Genomic DNA, 19,035 nt, shown 5'->3' on the forward strand with positions numbered 1-19,035 from the left:
CCTTTTCACATTTCAGTCCAATTTGTAACAAGGCTTGCCGACTATAGATACTCCTTGCCCCACAGGATTCAATCAAGGAAAGGATCCAAAACACACACAGAATCATACACACCATACACTGAAAGAATGTTACAATGATACTGTTAGATTTTGTTTCAGTTTTTAATCTCTTTTGTACTTAATCGCCTCTTTCTGTACCTGAATATCTAATCCTTTATTGCAGTGGTTCCCAAACTTTTTCAGTCCACCGCCCCCTTTATGCTACAAACTCATCTTCGGTGCCTCCCACCCAGGGGTGGGATTTAAATTTCTGTGGGCATGGCCTAATTTAAGGGTGTGGCTTGCTGGTCATGCGACTGGGTGAGCATGGCTTGCTGGTCATGTGACTGGCTGGCGTGGCTTGCTGGCTGGGCCTGTCTTGCTGGTCACATGACCGGATAGGTGTGGTTTGGTGGTCATGTGACTGGGTGGGCATGGCCAGGTGACTGACAAACCAAATACAAGTGGTCCTCACTTAAAGGCTGGTTGTTTAGCAAGTGTTCTAATTTATGACTGGCCTCCCAAGAGCTACTTGACCTCGTTTTGGAGTTTTGACAGCCATGCACACACATACACACACACTCCTTTCTAACCCTGCTGGAGCAGGTCATTGCACTAGAATCAGCAAAGCATCTCTGATTAGATTCTAGTAGTGAATAAAATCTAATCAGAGATGCTTTGCTGATTCTTGCTGATATTGTTTTATTTTTATTTCTTTATTTTATGTTGCTGAATTGCATTGACATGTGTGTCCCTTCTTGTGCACAACCTAGAAGCTTTTGTGATTCTTTGCAGCAAAAATTACTGACCTCTAGCTTTGCTTGACTTTTCAAATGTGCCGCCACTGCCGCGTTTTAGGTGCCAGCCCTGCAGGTCCACCCCATTGAGCCCGCTGCACCAGAGGGACCTGCCCAAGCAAGTCCGAGCAAAGCAGTGCACCAAGTTAATGGGATGAGCCTGAGAGAGGGAAAGAGAGGGAGAATGAGAGAAGGAAGAAAAGAAAGAGAAAAGGGAAAGAAAGAAAAAGGGACAGATGAAGGAAGGGGGGGATGGAAGGAAGGGACAGAAAGAAAAAAGATAATGAAATATCTTTTCTAGTTCAATCACCTGCTCCAGCAGGGTTAGAAGGGTGTATGTGTGTGAGTGTGTGTTGTCCTTGTAATTTACCAGAACATTTTGGTTTTGCCTTCTTCAGAATTGGCACTTTAAAACATTGGGGAAAAGTAATTTTTTAGGGTGGAAATCTGGTCCAATGGATCCTGTTTAAAGCCTCAACAAAATGTGAGAGCTTCTTGATAGTCTTGATTATGTTTCGTTCACAAAACCTTTAATAGAAGCCAAAGATGTTTCAATGCGCTGGCAAAGATGTTTCAATCTGGAAAAGGGCCTCAGTCTAAACTAGGCCTCATTTCAAACTGATGCATCAGGTCTCTCTCTCTCCCTCCCTCCCTCCCTCCCTGACTGGCTTTGCTCTACTTTCCCAATGTGCCTGTGGGGCTGGCACTTCGAACATGGATGGATGGATGGATGGATGGATAGATAGATAGATAGAGAGAAGAGAGAGACAGTACGTAGGTAGCTAGATAGGTAGGTAGATAGATATATTGGTAGGTAGGTAGGTAGGCAGGCAAGCAGGCAGGAACACAGACAGTCAGACAGGCCTGGATCGATGTATGGATAGGTAGGTAGATAGATAGATAGGTAGGTAGATAAGTGGGCAGGTAGGTAGATATTGGTAGGTAGGTAGGTAGGCAGGTAGGTAGGCAGGAAGGCAGACAGGCAGACAGACAGACCTTTTGGATGGATGGATGGATGGATGGATGGATGGATGGACGGACAGACAGACAGAACGAGACAGCGGTGGCACTTTGGGAAAGTAAAGCAAAGCCGCCATCACTGCATTCGAGGCACCGGCTCCAGAGCGGTGCAACAGTCAATGGGGTGAGCCTGCAGTGCCAGCACCTTGAACACCCTGCTGCCGCCTTTTAGCACCCCTCTGCCAGCCCCCTTGGCATTAAGAGGCGGCAGGGGGGCATTTGAGGTGCCAGCACCGCAGGCTCACCCCATTGACTGTTGCATCAGAGAGGTCAATTGCAAGAGGTCAATGGGGTGAGCCTACAGAGCTGGCGCATCGAACGCAGCGGCGGCACATTGCAAAAGTAGAGCAAAGCTGCCTGCCCTGGGCTTCCTCAACCCTGCCCTGCTCCAGGAAGGAGGGAACAACACCGCCCTCTACGATGTGAGTGCCCCGAGGGGGGGGGGCAGCTTGGGAGGCTGATCCCTGGCAGGAGGGGCACCCTGTGAACTTGCTGTCAGCCACGGCAACTACAAAGAGGGGCGGGCTTGGCTGAGCAGGATCCTGGATATTGGGCATGTGGTCAACCCCCCCCTTCCTCTGCCTTCCCCTAGGTCAGGGGTCTGCAACCTTAAACACTCAAGGAGCCATTTGGACCTGTTTCCCACAGAAAACAAAACACCAGGAGCCCCATGACATGGGTGGGTGTGGCAACTCAATGTCACTCCCACTGAATCACATGAACCCCCCAGGTTTTGTGGTTTTCTGTGTTTTCTATGGGAAACAGGTTGCGCTCTCTCTCTCTCTCTCCTCCCTCCCTCTGCCATCTCTATCTTTCTCCCTCTATCTCCTCTCCCTCCTTTCCTCCTTCTCATCTCTCTTTCTTTCTCTCTCCCTCTCCTTATCTCTCTCTCCTCTAATTCTCTTTCTTTCTCTCTCTCTATGCTTCTTCCTCCCTCCTTCTCCCCCACTCCCCCTCCCCTCTTCCCAACTCCCACGTCCAGGGAATAACTGTAAGGAAATTTGGCCACGTTCTTTCTGTCTCTGGAAAGATACAAAAATAAACCTTGCATTCCAAAAGGAGTGACAGTCAGGCTGTTACCTCACAGTGCTATGAGTTGCTGCCTTAGATCGCCCCTGAATCCTTGCAAAACTGGACAAAGACAGAGAGAGACGAGCAGAAAGAGCTGAATTGAGCCGAATCTCTCTCCCCCCCTCCCCCCCTCTCTCTCTATATATATCTCATTCTCTCACACTCACTGTCTGTGTCTCTTCTCACTCTCTCTGAAAGCCCTGCGTGCTCTCCTTGGGGCTTTTTGCTGTCCCCTTTTATTTCTTCCTTTTGGAACTCTAGGCTGGCTGAAGAATGAGAGGAGGTGGAAGGGGAAGAGGGAAGCCTCCACTGCGGCTTCCGCTTCTTCCTCAGCTAGCCCGGATTTCCAAAAGGAAGGACGATAAAAGGATAGCGAAGAGCCCCAAGTAGAGCATGCAGGACTTTCTGAGAGTGTGAGAAGTTTCTTTTCTTTCTTCTTGGTGAGTTTTTGGAAATCCAGGTTGGCTGAGGAATGACCGCAAGCCGTGGCAGAGGCTTCCTTCCTCCCTCTCCCCTCTTTCTCCTCTCCAGGCCCCACCACAGCTGGCTCCATGGCTGTTCGCTGCTCTTGCAGCACCTGTGAGGCACACTCAAATTTAGTACACTTTATTCCATACCCTCCTCCTCCTCCTGGAGTCCATTACAATGCAGTGCATCGGAGCTGCCGCATTCGAGGCGCTGGCTCCGGAGCGGTGCAACAATGACCCTGCAGGGCCTTGAACGCCCTGCTTGCCTCTTGGCACGCCCCTGCCACCCCCCTTGCCTCTTAGTGCCCCCCTAAGGAATCTCACTGCCCACTTTGGGAACCACTGCTTTTTTGTTTCATAGCTTAACTCTGCGGGGTGTGTGTGTTTCTATGATGCAGACTCTTCTCTCTCTTCTTGCTTCCTGTTTTCCAGAAACATTTTTTATGCTGCCCTCAGTTTCTTCTGAGACCTGGGTCAGAGGTTGTTTGCCCTCAATAGGCTGATTGCTTCTCTTCTGCTGTTATATAATGTCACTTGTCTCTCTCTGATCCTTCACCTATCTCTCAATGGCCTCTGTGGAAATTATTCTCTGGGTGAATGGCAGAGGAATTTCTTTTGGCAGTTCTCTTCTTGTTCTGGCCTTTGCAGAGCCATTCATTTGTCTTTCACCCCTTCTTTGGGACCTAATAAAGTTTGCCCCGGCTGGCCTTCATTCTTCATTCCGTTCACAAGTAAACAATGGACCTTTATCCACCACTCTGTCCTTATTTAAGATACATCTTGTATATGCATAAGCTTCTTTTGACTTCAACAATAACCAAACAAATGTTTTCAGAACATGTTCAAACCAAAATGTTTTCTAAACCAGGGTGGAATAAAGGAACATTTGTCAGCATGCACTGTATAAATATTAAGTTGAAACTTCAATTTGGCTTCACCTCACAGAACCTCCCTTGTAGTTGAGCCTGCTGAATTTGCCTAATTTTCTGATGCATGATATACAGTGTAAGATTCCAAATGTGATGTTGCTGTGAAAAGAGAATTTATAAATTATGAACATTTATAAATCTTAGAAGGAAAGGCACTGGGTAAGATAAAAGACAAGCTGAGGTCTCTTGGATATAATAAGAAAAGGTATGGAGAAGGAGATGGAGTTAATGACTATCAGACTACTATCATTGCAATGCTAGCAACAGGTCAAAGCAGATATGCAATTGGGTTACATGAATGGGAATCTTCAGATGATTAACTTTGACTATAGATATGACTAACCAATGAGGAAATAAAGAATAGTTGATGAGTTCTGAAGCCTTTATCTGTCAATCATTTCACTGATTGAGTTCATTTCTGGTCTTGGAGATCAGGGGTTGACAAAGGGTTGGTACAGAGCAGTGGTGGGATTCAGATTTTTTTTACTATCGGTTTTGTGGGCATGGCTTGGTGGGCATGGCAGGGAGAGGATGCTGTAAAATCGTCAGTGCTGGTTTTCTGAACTACTCAAAATTTCCATTACCGGTTCTCCAGAACTGGTCAGAACCTGCTAAATAATACCTCTGGTACAGAGGATGGCAAAAATAGATTCAACATTTCCGTCTTCCTGTGATGTTTCAGCCAAGGATTATTTTCTAGTTCTCTGTTGCCATGTTATTTCTGTTTGATGGTGCTTGCCACTGAAATTAATCAATTATTAGGACACGTATGTCCCATTGTATAAGTAGCTTCCAGTAAATATGGTACAAACAAGACAAATAACAAAAATAGAGTGTTCAATCAAGCCAATAAATCAGTAAAGTATCCATGATAACATATAGTGTTAGGATTTTCTCTTTTACCAGGAAAAAATGTTTTTCTGCTACCATTACATTCAATTCTACCTTAAAACTGATAATAGTATTATGTCAGATGAAAATCTAAGGGAAAAAATGGCTGCTCCTTTTGTCTCTGATTTTATAGATTACATTTTATTTGATGCAAATTGTATTTAATTATTTATTTACAACCAAGAAGATGATTCAGGTTAGAATCAGGAAACTATAGACCTTTAGATGTGGTTGGATTTTGGCTCCTTTTCTCTTGGCAAACATCTGGAGAACCAGATTTTTTTCATCTTGCAACTATTATTTGAGTTGATGATGAACTGTTCAAAATATGAGCTTCTTTAGTATTAACTGCATGATTTTATTTTAGATATGTTCAATTGGCAACTAGTGGGATCATGGAACTCTTCAATCATTAAATGTTGGAGTTGTTATCAGGTTGATTTTTTTAAAAAAGCAAACACAAATTAGATCAAACTTTCTGGTCCTTGTTCTAAGGCAGGGCTGTCAAATTCATGGCCCATGGGCCAGATGCGTCACATGCTGGCCACACCTGGTTTAGTGAAGGGAAAAAAAATATGATATGTCATGTGATGCCACCATGATGACGCGAGTTTGACATCCCTGGTCTAAGAAATCAGATCATTTCTTTGTAACTTCTTAATGTCTTACATCACAATCATAGGGTTGGAAGGGACCTCGGAGGAGTCAATATGTAAGTCTAAGAGTCATACTGTTGTAAATTTGTATGATACAATCCTCCTTTAATATGCTCAGGGGGATTTACCCATTAAGGATATATTCTCTCTTCCCAAGGAGTCAAGGCAATAATTACAGGGAAACTTCATACATTTTATTTCTACAACCTTATGGGTTAAAAGGGATGAGGGAAAGTCAGTTTTTGTGGCTGAGGTCAATTTTTGTGGTTTTAGTTTGCCACTCATGTATGCATGTGTGTGAGAGTTGGATACTAAGAATGGTTGATCGAAGAAGAATTGGTGCTTTTGAACTGTGGTGCTGCTGTAAATTATTGCAGAGTAACTAACAGAGAGGTGTTAAATTGTATAAAACCAGATACGTCATTGGAAGCTAAAATCATAAGTCTATGACTGATTTTCTTTGGCTATGTTATGCACGTGAATTCATTGGAGAAAGCAATGATGCCAGGAATGGTTAGTGGACAAAGGAAAAGGGGAAAGGAAAGAACATGCTGGCTTAATAAGATCAAATCTGATGCAAGGTTTAAAATACAAGAATTGAAAGAAGCTGTGCTTGACAGGGTAGCGTGAAGAGCACTTTCCTATAAAGTCACCAAAAGTCGATCATGGCTAAATGGTTAGAAACAGTGCCTCCAATATCTTGAGCACTGTAGCATATTTATTTTAGAAAATATTGTTTTTAGAAATCATTTTAATTGATATTTCAATTTAATACCCTCCCCCTCAATTGTCCTTCCAATATATTAGATATAAAAACTTACATATCCAAACAACATGGCAAAAAAATCTGTGAAATCCTGGTTACAATTTCTTATTGTGTCCCAAGTCATATTATTTATTTCGCTTTCCTATATTTCCTAAATTTTTCACATCTGATTGTAGAGCAAGGGAGTAATGGTACTTTAAAAAGTAAATCAAACTTATTAGCGTAGTAGTTTGACTGTTAAATCAATGAGTAATATTTTCCCATTCTACTTCATATAGCACTGTGCACTATCTTTTAACTGCCTGTCAATATGTACATACATATTAATATAGAATGTGCTTTTAAAATACACACATCCACATGCATGCTGCTACTAGATATTTGACAATATTTTTCATGATGAAATCATGCCAAATTATTCTTCTTTTATTGTGAAATATAAGAACATTATAAACTTGGAATACAATCCACAATCCATATCTACTATCCATAATGTAATATAACATAATATAACTATAATTGTATCACTCCAAATTATCTAGTTGTTACAGATGTAACTTAGATATTGAAGAACAGCATTTATTTAATTTGACCATTACTGCTGTTTGTTTAATTGTTATCTTAGGTGTTTACATGCATGTTTAATGTACTCCTGTTCTGACATCCTATGACTTCCTATGCTTTGAGACACATTGGCTAAAAAAAGCTTTGTTTTATGGTTATTTGTGTACAAATATATAAAACCAAACAACTAATTCCAGAAAGCAAAATCATAATCAAATCATATTCACGATTAAAATGTTAAACCCTAAATATTAGTTGAAACATCAATAAGAACTATTAAAACACCACTAAAAGCTAATTTGAAAACATACAACGGATACTTTTCTGAAAATAGAACATTACAACTCCCAAGAGAATCTATACTGAACTTTTGAAATAACTCAGAGAAAACTGACTCATACATATAACAGGCGGAATTTCAAATGTGAATCACCTCAGTAGGACATCCCCAGCAGTTTCCACATTACATGGGGAAAAGTGCTTTAGATAGCCATGCAGAAAACTGTTTTGTCTATACAGGCCAAAGTCTTGAACTAAGAGACCATTAAGGCATTTGACAATATATTGTCAGCTTTGAAATTCAGCTGCCACATTTTTTTTAGAGAGTTAGGGGAGTTGAAAAGTTCAAGGTTATTCTGTGTGTCATATTAAGAATGTCTAGTTGCGGTTAATTGGTTCTCATGATTTATGAAGTGTAGAAGTGGGAGGAGAGAAGGTGGGTTCTGTGTAATGCACCAAAAAGCTTTCACTTGGGAAATTACTTTTGAACATGCCAGATCTGTTCCTAATAAATCAATTGGAGAGATAAAGTCTCAGAGTGATTGGATACTTTCTGGATGCTTGACAATTATTTCCCAAGTCTAAGTTTTATTTTTTGAATGGGCTTGGCTGATGCCCTGGAGTTCTTTTCCCAGAAATGGACAAAGAGCAGCAATCGCCGAAATTGGAGGTGTGCAGGGGGGAGCATGTGGGGGCCCTCCCTCAGGAGCATTAATTGAACCTGTTAGCCCTTGTTTGGAGGAGATGATGGATGCTTTCAGGATGGCAGTAGGAGAAAGAGATTTGGGAGCTATACTGAAGCGTTTCAACTCAAGAAGTAGTTATAACCCAGAAGTAACCCAGCTGTCTGAAGAGAAATCTTTCTCTAGCCCCAGGCATATGGCTATTCTGTTGGATTGGAGGGAAGAGAGACAATTGGGGCCGGATTTCTCTCAAGAAGACAACCCCCAGATTATTCCTGGGTCCATCAAGGGCAGATTTACATCAACAGTTCCAGAATTTAAAGATGATAGATTTGGTCTCACAGTCTGTTTGGATGGGTGGAAGCTTGAGACCACCCATATTCACTTATCCAAATATCGTGAGAAATGAGGAGACTATACAGATGCCAGTTGGAGGAAGCCAGAAAGAAGCATCAACTAACAGAAGTATGTTGCAGCCTCAGAAGCAATCCCCTGATTTCCCAGAAGGAATTTTGCCCCCTGCAGAGAGTATCCCTCCAGGGTGGGGATTTTATCCAGGCCAGGGGTGGATTCAATGCCAATGGCAGCCAGCACCAACACAGCCCTGGTCTGAAGGGTTGTTGCCCAGACAGCAGCCACACCCCCTCCACCCGACCAGGGAATCAGGCCACACCCATCTTCCTCCTGGAAACCACAACTGCAACTCCAACCAGAAGTGAGGCCACAGGGACCCCTATTCCAGAGAGGCACCACCCAGCCAGGATTCAGGGGGCCTACCCAGCCTACGTACGCCATCCTTCCATTCCAGTACAACCTGCAGGAGCCTGGCAGGTGCCACCTCCGCAACCACAACCCAGGCCGGAGCGAATACCCTTTGAGGCCATGTTCGATGGCTGCCACAAACATTTCAATTACTTCCTCACTCAAATCCGATCCCATATAGAACAATTTGGAGATCAATATGCCACAGAGCGCGATTTGGTTACGGCCATAACAAATGGGATGAATGAAGGGGATGCTTCAGACTGGGTGGCCCAACTACACAATGAAAAGCTCCCGAATTACATGATGTAAATGAATTTATTCAATTATTAAGACTCAGAGTTGAAAATCCAGACAGGGTAGCAGAGAATGAAGAGAACTTAATGGAAATGAGGCAAGGCAAGCGGCCATTGTCAGAATTCACTTGGGACTTTAGAAGGGTCGCAAGCCACCTCATGGATTGGCCTGAAAGAATGACTTTACACTATTTTAAAAGAGCCATTGATCCAGAAGTAAAGGAGGCCTGTGAAATTAGGGGAATCCCAGAGACCTTACAGTCATGATATATTGTCTCCCTCAGCTTAGATCGCAGCATCAACCCACACAGGAAACCCCTTCCGGCAGCCCGACTAAGAGAATTGTGGTGAGGAGACCGCCGACCGGATTAGCTGAACCTGCTAGTACCCGACCCACCAGGGTGCTGAAATGTTACCGATGTGACCAAGCCGGTCATAGGGCAGCAGACTGTCTAGCCCCTGCTCCTGTGTCACAAGCTCCGCAGTCGAAGCCTTATACAGCTGTTAGAGGTCAGAAGAATCAAGGAAGACCTCTGGGCAGGGACGGGTTCACCAAACACAGCTGGGAAAGCCCCCTCTGCACAGATGGGGGCAACGGACCACCAGACTGACACCACGTCTCCGAAAACCTGACTTGCAAAGATGACCCAATGTGAGTGATCCCATCATATCTTTTACAGTCAAGGTCAAGTTAGCGGTACCAAAGATGGGGAGGCTGAGGAATTAGAAGCTGTCACTGATACTGGGTGTTCCAGATGTCTTATTGGACTCCCCATCATTGAACAATTGGGCATAAGGACTAACCCGCTAAAATGCCCAATCAGATTTGAGCAAGTGGATAGAACCTTAATGGGGAGGGCAGCCACTCAATTGACGGAATTAATCAAGAAGGAATTAGGGCCCCATCGTGAACTCATATGCTTCATAGTGGCCCCCAAGATGTCAGAATCAATAATACTGGGACTTGCTTGGTTAGACAAATGGGCCCCGACGATCAAATGGGAGGATGGATTCAGAGAAATCCTTATTGGAGTGGGTCCATTGATCCCTCTTCCACCCACTACAAAGCCACCAGTCAGCTCAAACCCAGAGCCTGAGCCAGTATCCATGGCATCCGACCTTCTCCAAGATAACCACCAAGTACCAGACCAATACAAAGATTTGGCTAAAGAATTCAGTGAGGAAGAGTGTAATGTTTTACCTCCCCACTGAGCCACTGATTGCGCCATAGAATTAGAGCCCAGGGTGAAATTACCAAAACCAAAGATGTATTCCATGATGCCTGCTGAAATGGCTGAATTAAGAAAATACATCGACAGCAATTTGGAATGAGGTTTTATTGAGCCTGCCATATCAAGATTAGCTGGTCCCGTGTTGTTCAAGAAGAAAGATGGCGGATTGATATTGTGTGTTGACTTTAGAGGCGTGAATGCAGTATGTGTCAAAAACATGTATCCTCTCCCTCTTATGAAGGACTTATTGAATCACCTGTCGAAGGGCAAAGTATTCACCAAGCTAGATCTCAGGGAAGCTTACTACTGAGTCCACATCAAAGAGGGAGATGAGTGGAAAACTGCTTTTAACTGCCCCCTGGGTAGCTTCCAATTCAAAGTCATGCCTTTTGGACTTTAGGGGGCTCCTGCAGTATTTATGCAGATCATCAATGAGGTGCTACACCCACACCTTTACTGGGGGGGTGTCCTCGTGTACCTGAATGACATCCTTATCTTCAGCAAAACCATGGAAGAACAGGTTCAGTTGGTCCGACAGGTTCTAGAAAAACTTCTAGCCGCCAAATTATATGTGAAACTCTCAAAATGCGAATTCCACAAAGAGTCGCTAGACTACCTAGGCTACCGAATATTCAACCTGGGGATTGAAATGGACCCCAGAAAGGTGAAAGTGGTGCTGGACTGGCAACCCCCCAGAACCTGAAAACAACTTCAAAGTTTCTTGGGGTTTGCCAACTTCTATAGACAATTCATTCCGTCCTTTGCTAAAGTTGCTCTCCCGTTGATAGAGCTATTAAAAATGGGCCTATCACCCACCAAACCAAAGCCAAGTCAACCCCTGGCTTGGACTATGGACTGTCAGAAAGCTTTCAAGACATTAAAAGCCTCTTTGCAACAAAGCCCATCCTCAAGCACCCAGACATGACCAAGCCTTTTATTGTCCAAACAGATGCAAGTGATGTAGCGGTGGCAGCCGTTTTGCTGCAAAAAGACTCTCAAGGCTGAGTGATGCCTTGCGTTTATGTGTCCAAAAAGCTGACAGACGCAGAGTGAAGGTGGGCGGTCTGGGAGAAAGAAGCATTTGCCATACGATGGACTTTATTGACTTGGAGGCATTTTCTAGAAGGGGTGCCAGAGACCTTTGAGGTATGGACTGATCATAAGAACCTCAAGGCTCTAAAGACCCCTAGGAGATTATTGCCCAAAGTCCACTGGGCCCAATATTTCAAGCGATTCAATTTCAACATTAAATATATCCCCGGAGGGAAAAATGTACTGGCGGATGATCTGTCCAGAAAACCTCAGTTTGACAGCCACTGAGAGAAAATAGTACAAGCCTTAATTTCAGATGCTCAATTGACCGGCCAAGTAACCACTAGAACCCAAGCTAACCACAACCCTGAACACCTGGAAGACAGGCTGACTGCAGAATTGAAAATGCCCCTATTGACCAATCCTTGGTTTCTGGGCCATCAAACCAAGTTGACAATAAATGAAGGGCTAGCTTGGAAAGGGACTATGCATTATGTACCCACAACCCTAAGACTACTGAAACTAAAGCATAGCCATGACTCCTGGCTGGGAGGTCACTTCGGATTCCTAAAAACCCTACATTTACTAAGTAGACAGTTCTAGTGGCCAAAAATGAAACCTGATGTCGAGGACTATGTAAAAAGTTAATGAATGAACTCATTAAAGAAAGAGTGGGAAGATACAAAGAAAAGCTTTGAGTGAAGCTGCAAAATTTTTTAAAAAACAGGCAGATAAACATAGATCCCTTCAACCAGCTTTTAAAGTAGGGGACAAATTATATTTGTCAACCAAGTATCTTAGGTTGAAGCTGGGTTCAAAATTCTTGGGTCCGTTCCCAATTTCAAAGATAATCAATCTGGTCACTGTCCAATTACGTCTTTCTCGTCTATTGGGGAAAATTCATCCAGCGTTCTATTGTAGTTTATTAAAACCAGCTACTATATTGATGATAAGGCCACTACCACTCACTCCCCCAAAACCGTTGATGGTACATGGGGAAACACATTATGAGATTCAAAAAATTCTTGATTATAGATTACACCATGGCCGATTGCAATATTTGGTCTTATGGAAAGGATACCCCCTCTCAGATGTAGTTGGGTAAAGAGTTGGGATGTTCATGCTGATCAATTGGTTAACCAATTCCATGAGGATTTTCCCCACAAACCGAAAGGTCCTCATGGCGGGGGGGGGGGGGTTAAGGACAATTTATTAACCCCTATATTGTGGGTTTTTTTTCTTTTAGGAGGAGGAGTTTTCAAGGGGGGACCCCTGTCAGCTTTGAAATTCAGCTGCCACATTTTTTTAGAGAGTTAGAGGAGTTGAAAAGTTCAAGGTTATTCTGTGTGTTGTATTAAGAATTTCCAGTTGCAGTTAATTGGTTCTCATGACTTATGAAGTGTAGAAGTGGGAGGAGAGAAGGGAGGAGAGAAGGTGGGTTCTGTGTAACCTGCCAAAAAACTTTCACTTGGGAAATTGCTTTTGAACATGCCAGATCTGTTCCTAATAAATCAATTGGAGAGATAACGTCTCAGAGTGACTGATATCATGGATACTTTCTGGATGCTTGACATATATAGCTTTTGCAATATCAATATCATATGATCCTGCAGCCAGGGGTGGGATTCATTTTTTTAAACAACTGATTCTGTGGGTGTGGCTAAGTTGGTGGGCGTGGCTTGGTGGTCATGTTATTGGCTGGGTATCACTCATATCGAGGCACACATCTCCTTGCCTGGCCTCTCATGACTGTGGGGATGCTGCAACAGTCATAAGTGTGAAAAATGGTCATAAGTCACTTTTTTCAGTGCCATTGTAACTTTGAATGGTCACTCCACACAAGCAAAGTACCAGCAAAGGAGGGGAAAAAAAGACTCTAGAGATGTTCCTGAGACAGGAAGTCTAGTCCTGCCAAGAATGTAATAAGGGTTAACGGAGAGGCAGTTTCTGTAAGCAACACCAGAATGTTTCCTTCCTGCCTTCCTTACAGGATTAGGCCAGTAATTTCTTCTAACAACTAGTTCTCCGAACTGCTTAGAATGTTAACAACCGGTTCTGGCGAATAGGTGTGAACTGGTAGAATCCCACCCCTGCCTGCAGCTGTAGTTGTATGTAAAATACATATATTACAGCATCTAAATGTTATATAACAAGACAGAGACCGCTGCTGTTAAATAGTATGTGTGTTTTGAACAATTTTTTAAAAAGGAAAATGAGTCAATCTAAGATTGGTAATATGTGCTGGGCTCACTGAAGATATATACAATATTTGTGTAAGAACCTCTTGGGTCCTACTTATTTGGTCATGACACAATCTATAGCAGACTTCTCCAAATTGTCCCTTCCAGATATGTAGGGACTGTATATCTCAAAATTACCAGCTGCTGTAATCAAAGCATATTACAAGCCAAGCAGACTGGATGTTTTTGTCTCATAACATCTGGAAAGTGCCGCATTATGAAAGAATAAGAAATGAGATCTAAAATTCAAACACATTTTTTTTATTTCAATTTCTTCTAGAGGCTGATTTAAGTAATCTGGACAGCATGCTGTATCTCTTGAAAGATGAAATCAGTTCCTCAAGGAAGAGGAGGAGATATCCAAGACATGCGGCTGATGATGACTACAACATTGAAGTGCTTCTTGGAGTTGATGACTCAGTTGTACAGTTCCATGGGAAGGAATATGTTCAGAAGTATCTTCTGACTCTGATGAATATTGTGAGTAACTTATTATTTTTTTGTGCCAGAGATTTAATTGAGTCCAGCTGGATTATTTAACAGGTCTTGCAAATGTCTATTGTATTTATTTATTTTTATATTGAGACTGTCCAAACCCTTGACGATTCTGTGTGACTTAAAAATAAATGTGAAACAATGCAAAGAAAAAAAAAGATAGCTTGACCAAAAGAACAAACATCCCATCTTATACTAGAAAAAAACTAAAAAGGGGATTCATAATCATCCTATTCCAAGACCTGACAGAAGAAATACCTCAAACATTCAGATAATTACCTCTTTATCCAACTGTGAAGACTACGTTAGCATTTAAGCAATGCTTCATCTACTTCAAGTACTAGAGTATAAACCAAGTTGAGATCTGGAACTATACAGACTATAGCTCAACAACAGAAGTTCTTTACAATCAAACCTTTTCTACTGCTTCAAGTAGAAAGAGAGGAACCTTGCACATTGTAGAGCACTTTACTATATCCAAGACAGAAATAGAAAAGCTTGTTCTTGAAATCTTGAAGAGTTCTCATCAGATAATGACAAAACTAAATAAACCCAATGTTCTATCTCAGTACCGTGCAGCCTTCTATATCTATAACCCTATACCTAAGTATCTCCTTCATGGATCACTGCCTTGTCATGGCGAAGGGGTTTGTGTAGCACAATGAAGCTATGAGCTAGGCTGTGCAAGGCCACCCAAGATGGACAGGTTATAGCAGAAAGCTCTGACAAAATGTGGTCCACTGGAGAATTATCTCAGACACAGAGCACAACATGAGAAAGGCGGGGCGAGATGAATCACAAGTTGAAATTAAGATTGCCAGGAGAAATATCAACAACCGCAGATATGCAGATGATACCACTCTAATGGCAGAAAGAGAAAGGGAACTAAAGAGCCTCTTGATGTGGATGAAGGAAGAGAGTGCAAAAGTGGGCTTGAAATTCAACATTAAGAAAACTAAGTTCATGGCATCCAGTTCTCTCAATTCCTGGAAAATAGATGGGGAAGAAATTGAGGTATTGACAGATTTTATTTTCCTGGGCTCCAAGATCACCACAGATGGGGACTATAGCCAAGAAATTAAAAGACACTTGTTCTTGGGGCGGAAAGCTATGGCAAATCTAACAGCATACTAAAAAGCACAGACATCACCCTGCCAACAAAAATGCATATAGTCAAGGCTATGATTTTCCCAGTTGCAATGTATGGCTGTAAAAGTTGGACCATAAGGAAAGCTGAGCGCCAGAGAGTTAAGGCCTTTGAACAATGGTGCTGGAGAAGACTCCTGTGAGCCCTTTAGACTGCAAGGCAATCAAACAGGTCAGTCCTAGAGGAGATAAACCCTGACCTCTCTTTAGAAGGCCAGATCCTGAAGATGAAACTCAAATACTTTGGCCACCTAATGAGAAAGAAAGACTCACTGGAGAAGAACCTAATACTGGGAACAGTTGAGGGCAAAAGAAGAAGGGGACGGCAGAGAATGAGGTGGCTGGATGGAGTCACCAAAGCAGTCAGTGTGAGCTTAAATTGACTCCAGGGGATGGTAGAGGGCAGAAAGCCTGGAGGAACATTGTCCATGGGGTTGCGATGGGTGGGACATGATTTCGCAACTAACAACAACAACAATACCTAAGTATAACCCTAAGATTATTTGATCATATAATTCACTGGGGTTCCAATCCTATAAACACATAATAATGAATTAGATTCATTAGTGAATCCATCCATTCACTAAATACATCTGAAAGTGGTTTATCAGTTTGTATTAATAGAACATAGCTTGGTAATTAGCTCTAAAATGTCTATATAAGAAAACACATATTTTAAAAATAGATGCAATCTCTTACAGTTGGAGTTCAAATGGAGCTCATTTACTTCAGCCCCACAGCTTTCCATGCAAAGTCTATTTCAAATAGACTTTCCATGGAAGAATTGGGGAAACTCTTGCACAAATTGGAACAGGGCAGCATGAGGGCCTCTCTTCATGTTACTGCATGAAGACCGATGCAAAGAATGAGTTAAGAACTGCTTAACTCATTCTTTGCATCGGTCTTCACGCGAAAAGAAAATTCACTGCTCAAAAAAATAAAGGGAACACAAAAATAAGAAATCCTAGATCCGAATGAATGAAATATTCTTATTAAATACTTTGTTCATTACATAGTTGAATGTGCTGACAACAAAATCACAACAAAAATTATCAATGGAAATCAAATTTAGCAACCCATGGAGGTCTGGATTTGGAGTTACACTCAAAATTAAAGTGGAAAAAAACACTACAGGCTGATCCAACTTTGATATAATGTCCTTAAAACAAGTCAAAATGAAGCTCAATAGTGTGTGTGGCCTCCACGTGCCTGTATGACCTCCCTACAATGCCTGGGCATGCTCCTGATGAGGTGGCGGATGGTCTCCTGGGGGATCTCCTCCCACACCTGGACTAAAGCATCCCCCAACTCCTAGACAGTCTGTGGTGCAACGTGGTGTTGGTGGATGGAGCGAGACATGATGTCCCAGATGTGCTCAATTGGATTCAGGTCTGGGGAACAGGCGGCCAGTTCACAGCATCAATGCCTTCGTCTTGCAGGAACTGCTGACACACTCCAGCCACACGAGGTCTAGCATTGTCGTGCATTAGGAGGAACCCAGGTCCAACCACACCAGCATATGATCTCACAAGGGGTCTGAGGATCTCATCTCGGTACCTAATGGCAATCAGGCTACCTCTGACGAGCACATGGAGGACTGTGCGGCCCCCTAAAGAAATGCCACCCCACACCATTACTGACCCACTGCCAAACCGATCATACTGGAGGATGTTGCAAGCAGCAGAATGTTCTCCATGGCGTCTCCAGACCCTGTCACATCTGTCACATGTGCTCAGTGTGAACCTGCTTTCATCTGTGAAGAACACAGGGTGCCAGTGGCGAATTTGCCAATCTTGGTGTTCTCTGGCAAATGCCAAACATCCTGCATGGTGTTGGGCTGTAAGCACAACCCCCACCTGTGGACATCGGGCCCTCATACCACCCTCATGGAGTCTGTTTCTGACCATTTGAGCAGCCACATGCACATTTGTGGCCCGCTGGAGGTCATTTTGCAGGGCTCTGGCAGTGCTCCTCCTGTCCCTCCTTGAACAAAGGCGAAGGTAGCGGTCCTGATGCTGGGTTGCTCCCCTCCTATGGCCTCCTCCATGTCTACTGATGAACTGGTCTGTCTCCTGGTAGCACCTCCATGCTCTGGACACTGTGCTGACAGACACAGCAAACTTTGCCACAGCTCGCATTGATGGCATTGAGGCATTTGTGTGGGTTGTAGACTCCATCTCATGCTACCACTAGAGTGAAAGCACCGCCAGCATTCTAAGGTGACCAAACCATCAGCCAGAAAGCATAGTAACTGAGAAGTGTCTATGGTCACCAACTGCAGAACCACTCCTTTATTGGAGATGTCTTGCTAAATGCTTATGCTTTCCACCTGTTGTCTATTCCATTTGCACAACAGCATGTGAAATTGATTGTCAGTGTTGCTACAAAAGTGGACAGTTTGATTTCACAGAAGTGTGATTGACTTGGAGTTACATTGTGTTGTTTAAGTGTTCCCTTTATTTTTTTGAGCAGTGTATAACTCAACCCACCAAAAACATAACTGTAAAAGACAGGCCAGAAATAAAAGTTAAAATAAGCAAAAGAAATAGTAAGAAAACACCTGTCTGATCTTGATGAAAACAAATCACCAGGGCCTGATGGATTACATCCCAGAGTTTTAAAGGAGCTGGCAGAGGTAATCTCAGAACCACTGCACCATATCTTTCAAAAATCCTGGAGCACCGGGGAACTACCAGAGGACTAGAAAAGAGATGATGTGATTCCCATCTTCAAAAAAGGAAAAAAAGCAGACCCAGGAAACTATAGACCAATCAGCCTAACATCAATACCTGGGAAGATACTGGAAAAGATAATAAAAAAAACAGACCTGCCAGCATCTAGAAACAAGTAAAGTAATAACTAGCAGTCAGTATGGGTTTGTTAAATACAGATCATGCCAAACCAACCTTATTTCATTCTTCAACATAGTAACTAAATTAGTAGACCAGCGAAATACTGTGGATATAATATATTTAAATTTCAACAAGACATTCAACAAAGTAGACCACAACCTACTTCTTAGTAAGCTAGAAAAAAGTGGAATAGATAGCACCACCACGAGATGGACTCGCAACTGGCTGACAAACTGTACTCAACGAGTAGTCCTTAATGGGTCTAAGTCTACATGGAGGGAAGTAAGCAGTGGGGTGCCACAAGGTTTCGTCTTAGGCCTAGTGCTCTTCATTAATCTTCATTAACGACTTAGATGAGGGAATAGAAGGGGAACTTACCAAATTTGCAGATGATACTAAGCTGGCAGGAATAGCTAACACCCAAGAAGATAGGCTCAAGATCCAGATGGATCTTGACAGACTAGAACACTGGGCCATATCAACAAAATGAAATTCAATGTAGAGAAAAGTAAAGTCCTACACTTAGGCAAGAAAAACCAAAAGTACACATATAGACTGGGTGAACCAGGCTCAATAGCAGTAACTATGAGAAGGATCTTGGAGTCTTAGTGGACAACCAGCTAAATATGAGCCAGCAGTGTGCAGCATGGGCCAAAAAAGCTAATGTAATCCTAAATTGTATTAACAGAGGGATACAATCAAGATCAAGGGAAGTACTAATACCACTCTATAAAGCCTTGGTAAGACCACACCTAGAGTACTGCATCCAGTTTTGTTCACCACATTATAAAAAAAGATGTTGATACTCTAGAAAAAGT

At 42.8% G+C, this 19,035-nt stretch overlaps 1 protein-coding gene across 2 annotated transcripts in view; it reads left to right on the plus strand.

Annotated features, from left to right (window-relative positions):
- The window catches only part of ADAMTS2 (ADAM metallopeptidase with thrombospondin type 1 motif 2), a 301,090-nt gene that overhangs the window by 181,705 nt on the left and 100,350 nt on the right, over positions 1–19,035 (plus strand). For both annotated transcript variants that reach the window (XM_026696557.2, XM_087924326.1), the window contains exon 4: positions 14,005–14,204. In XM_026696557.2, coding sequence (XP_026552342.1) covers positions 14,005–14,204 — 200 coding nt within the window. The remainder of the gene's footprint in view (positions 1–14,004; positions 14,205–19,035) is intronic.

Source organism: Pseudonaja textilis, chromosome 2 (assembly GCF_049901715.1).
Source record: "Pseudonaja textilis isolate UNSWEBS1 chromosome 2, rPseTex1.2, whole genome shotgun sequence".
In the NCBI taxonomy this organism is placed as follows: domain Eukaryota; kingdom Metazoa; phylum Chordata; class Lepidosauria; order Squamata; family Elapidae; genus Pseudonaja; species Pseudonaja textilis.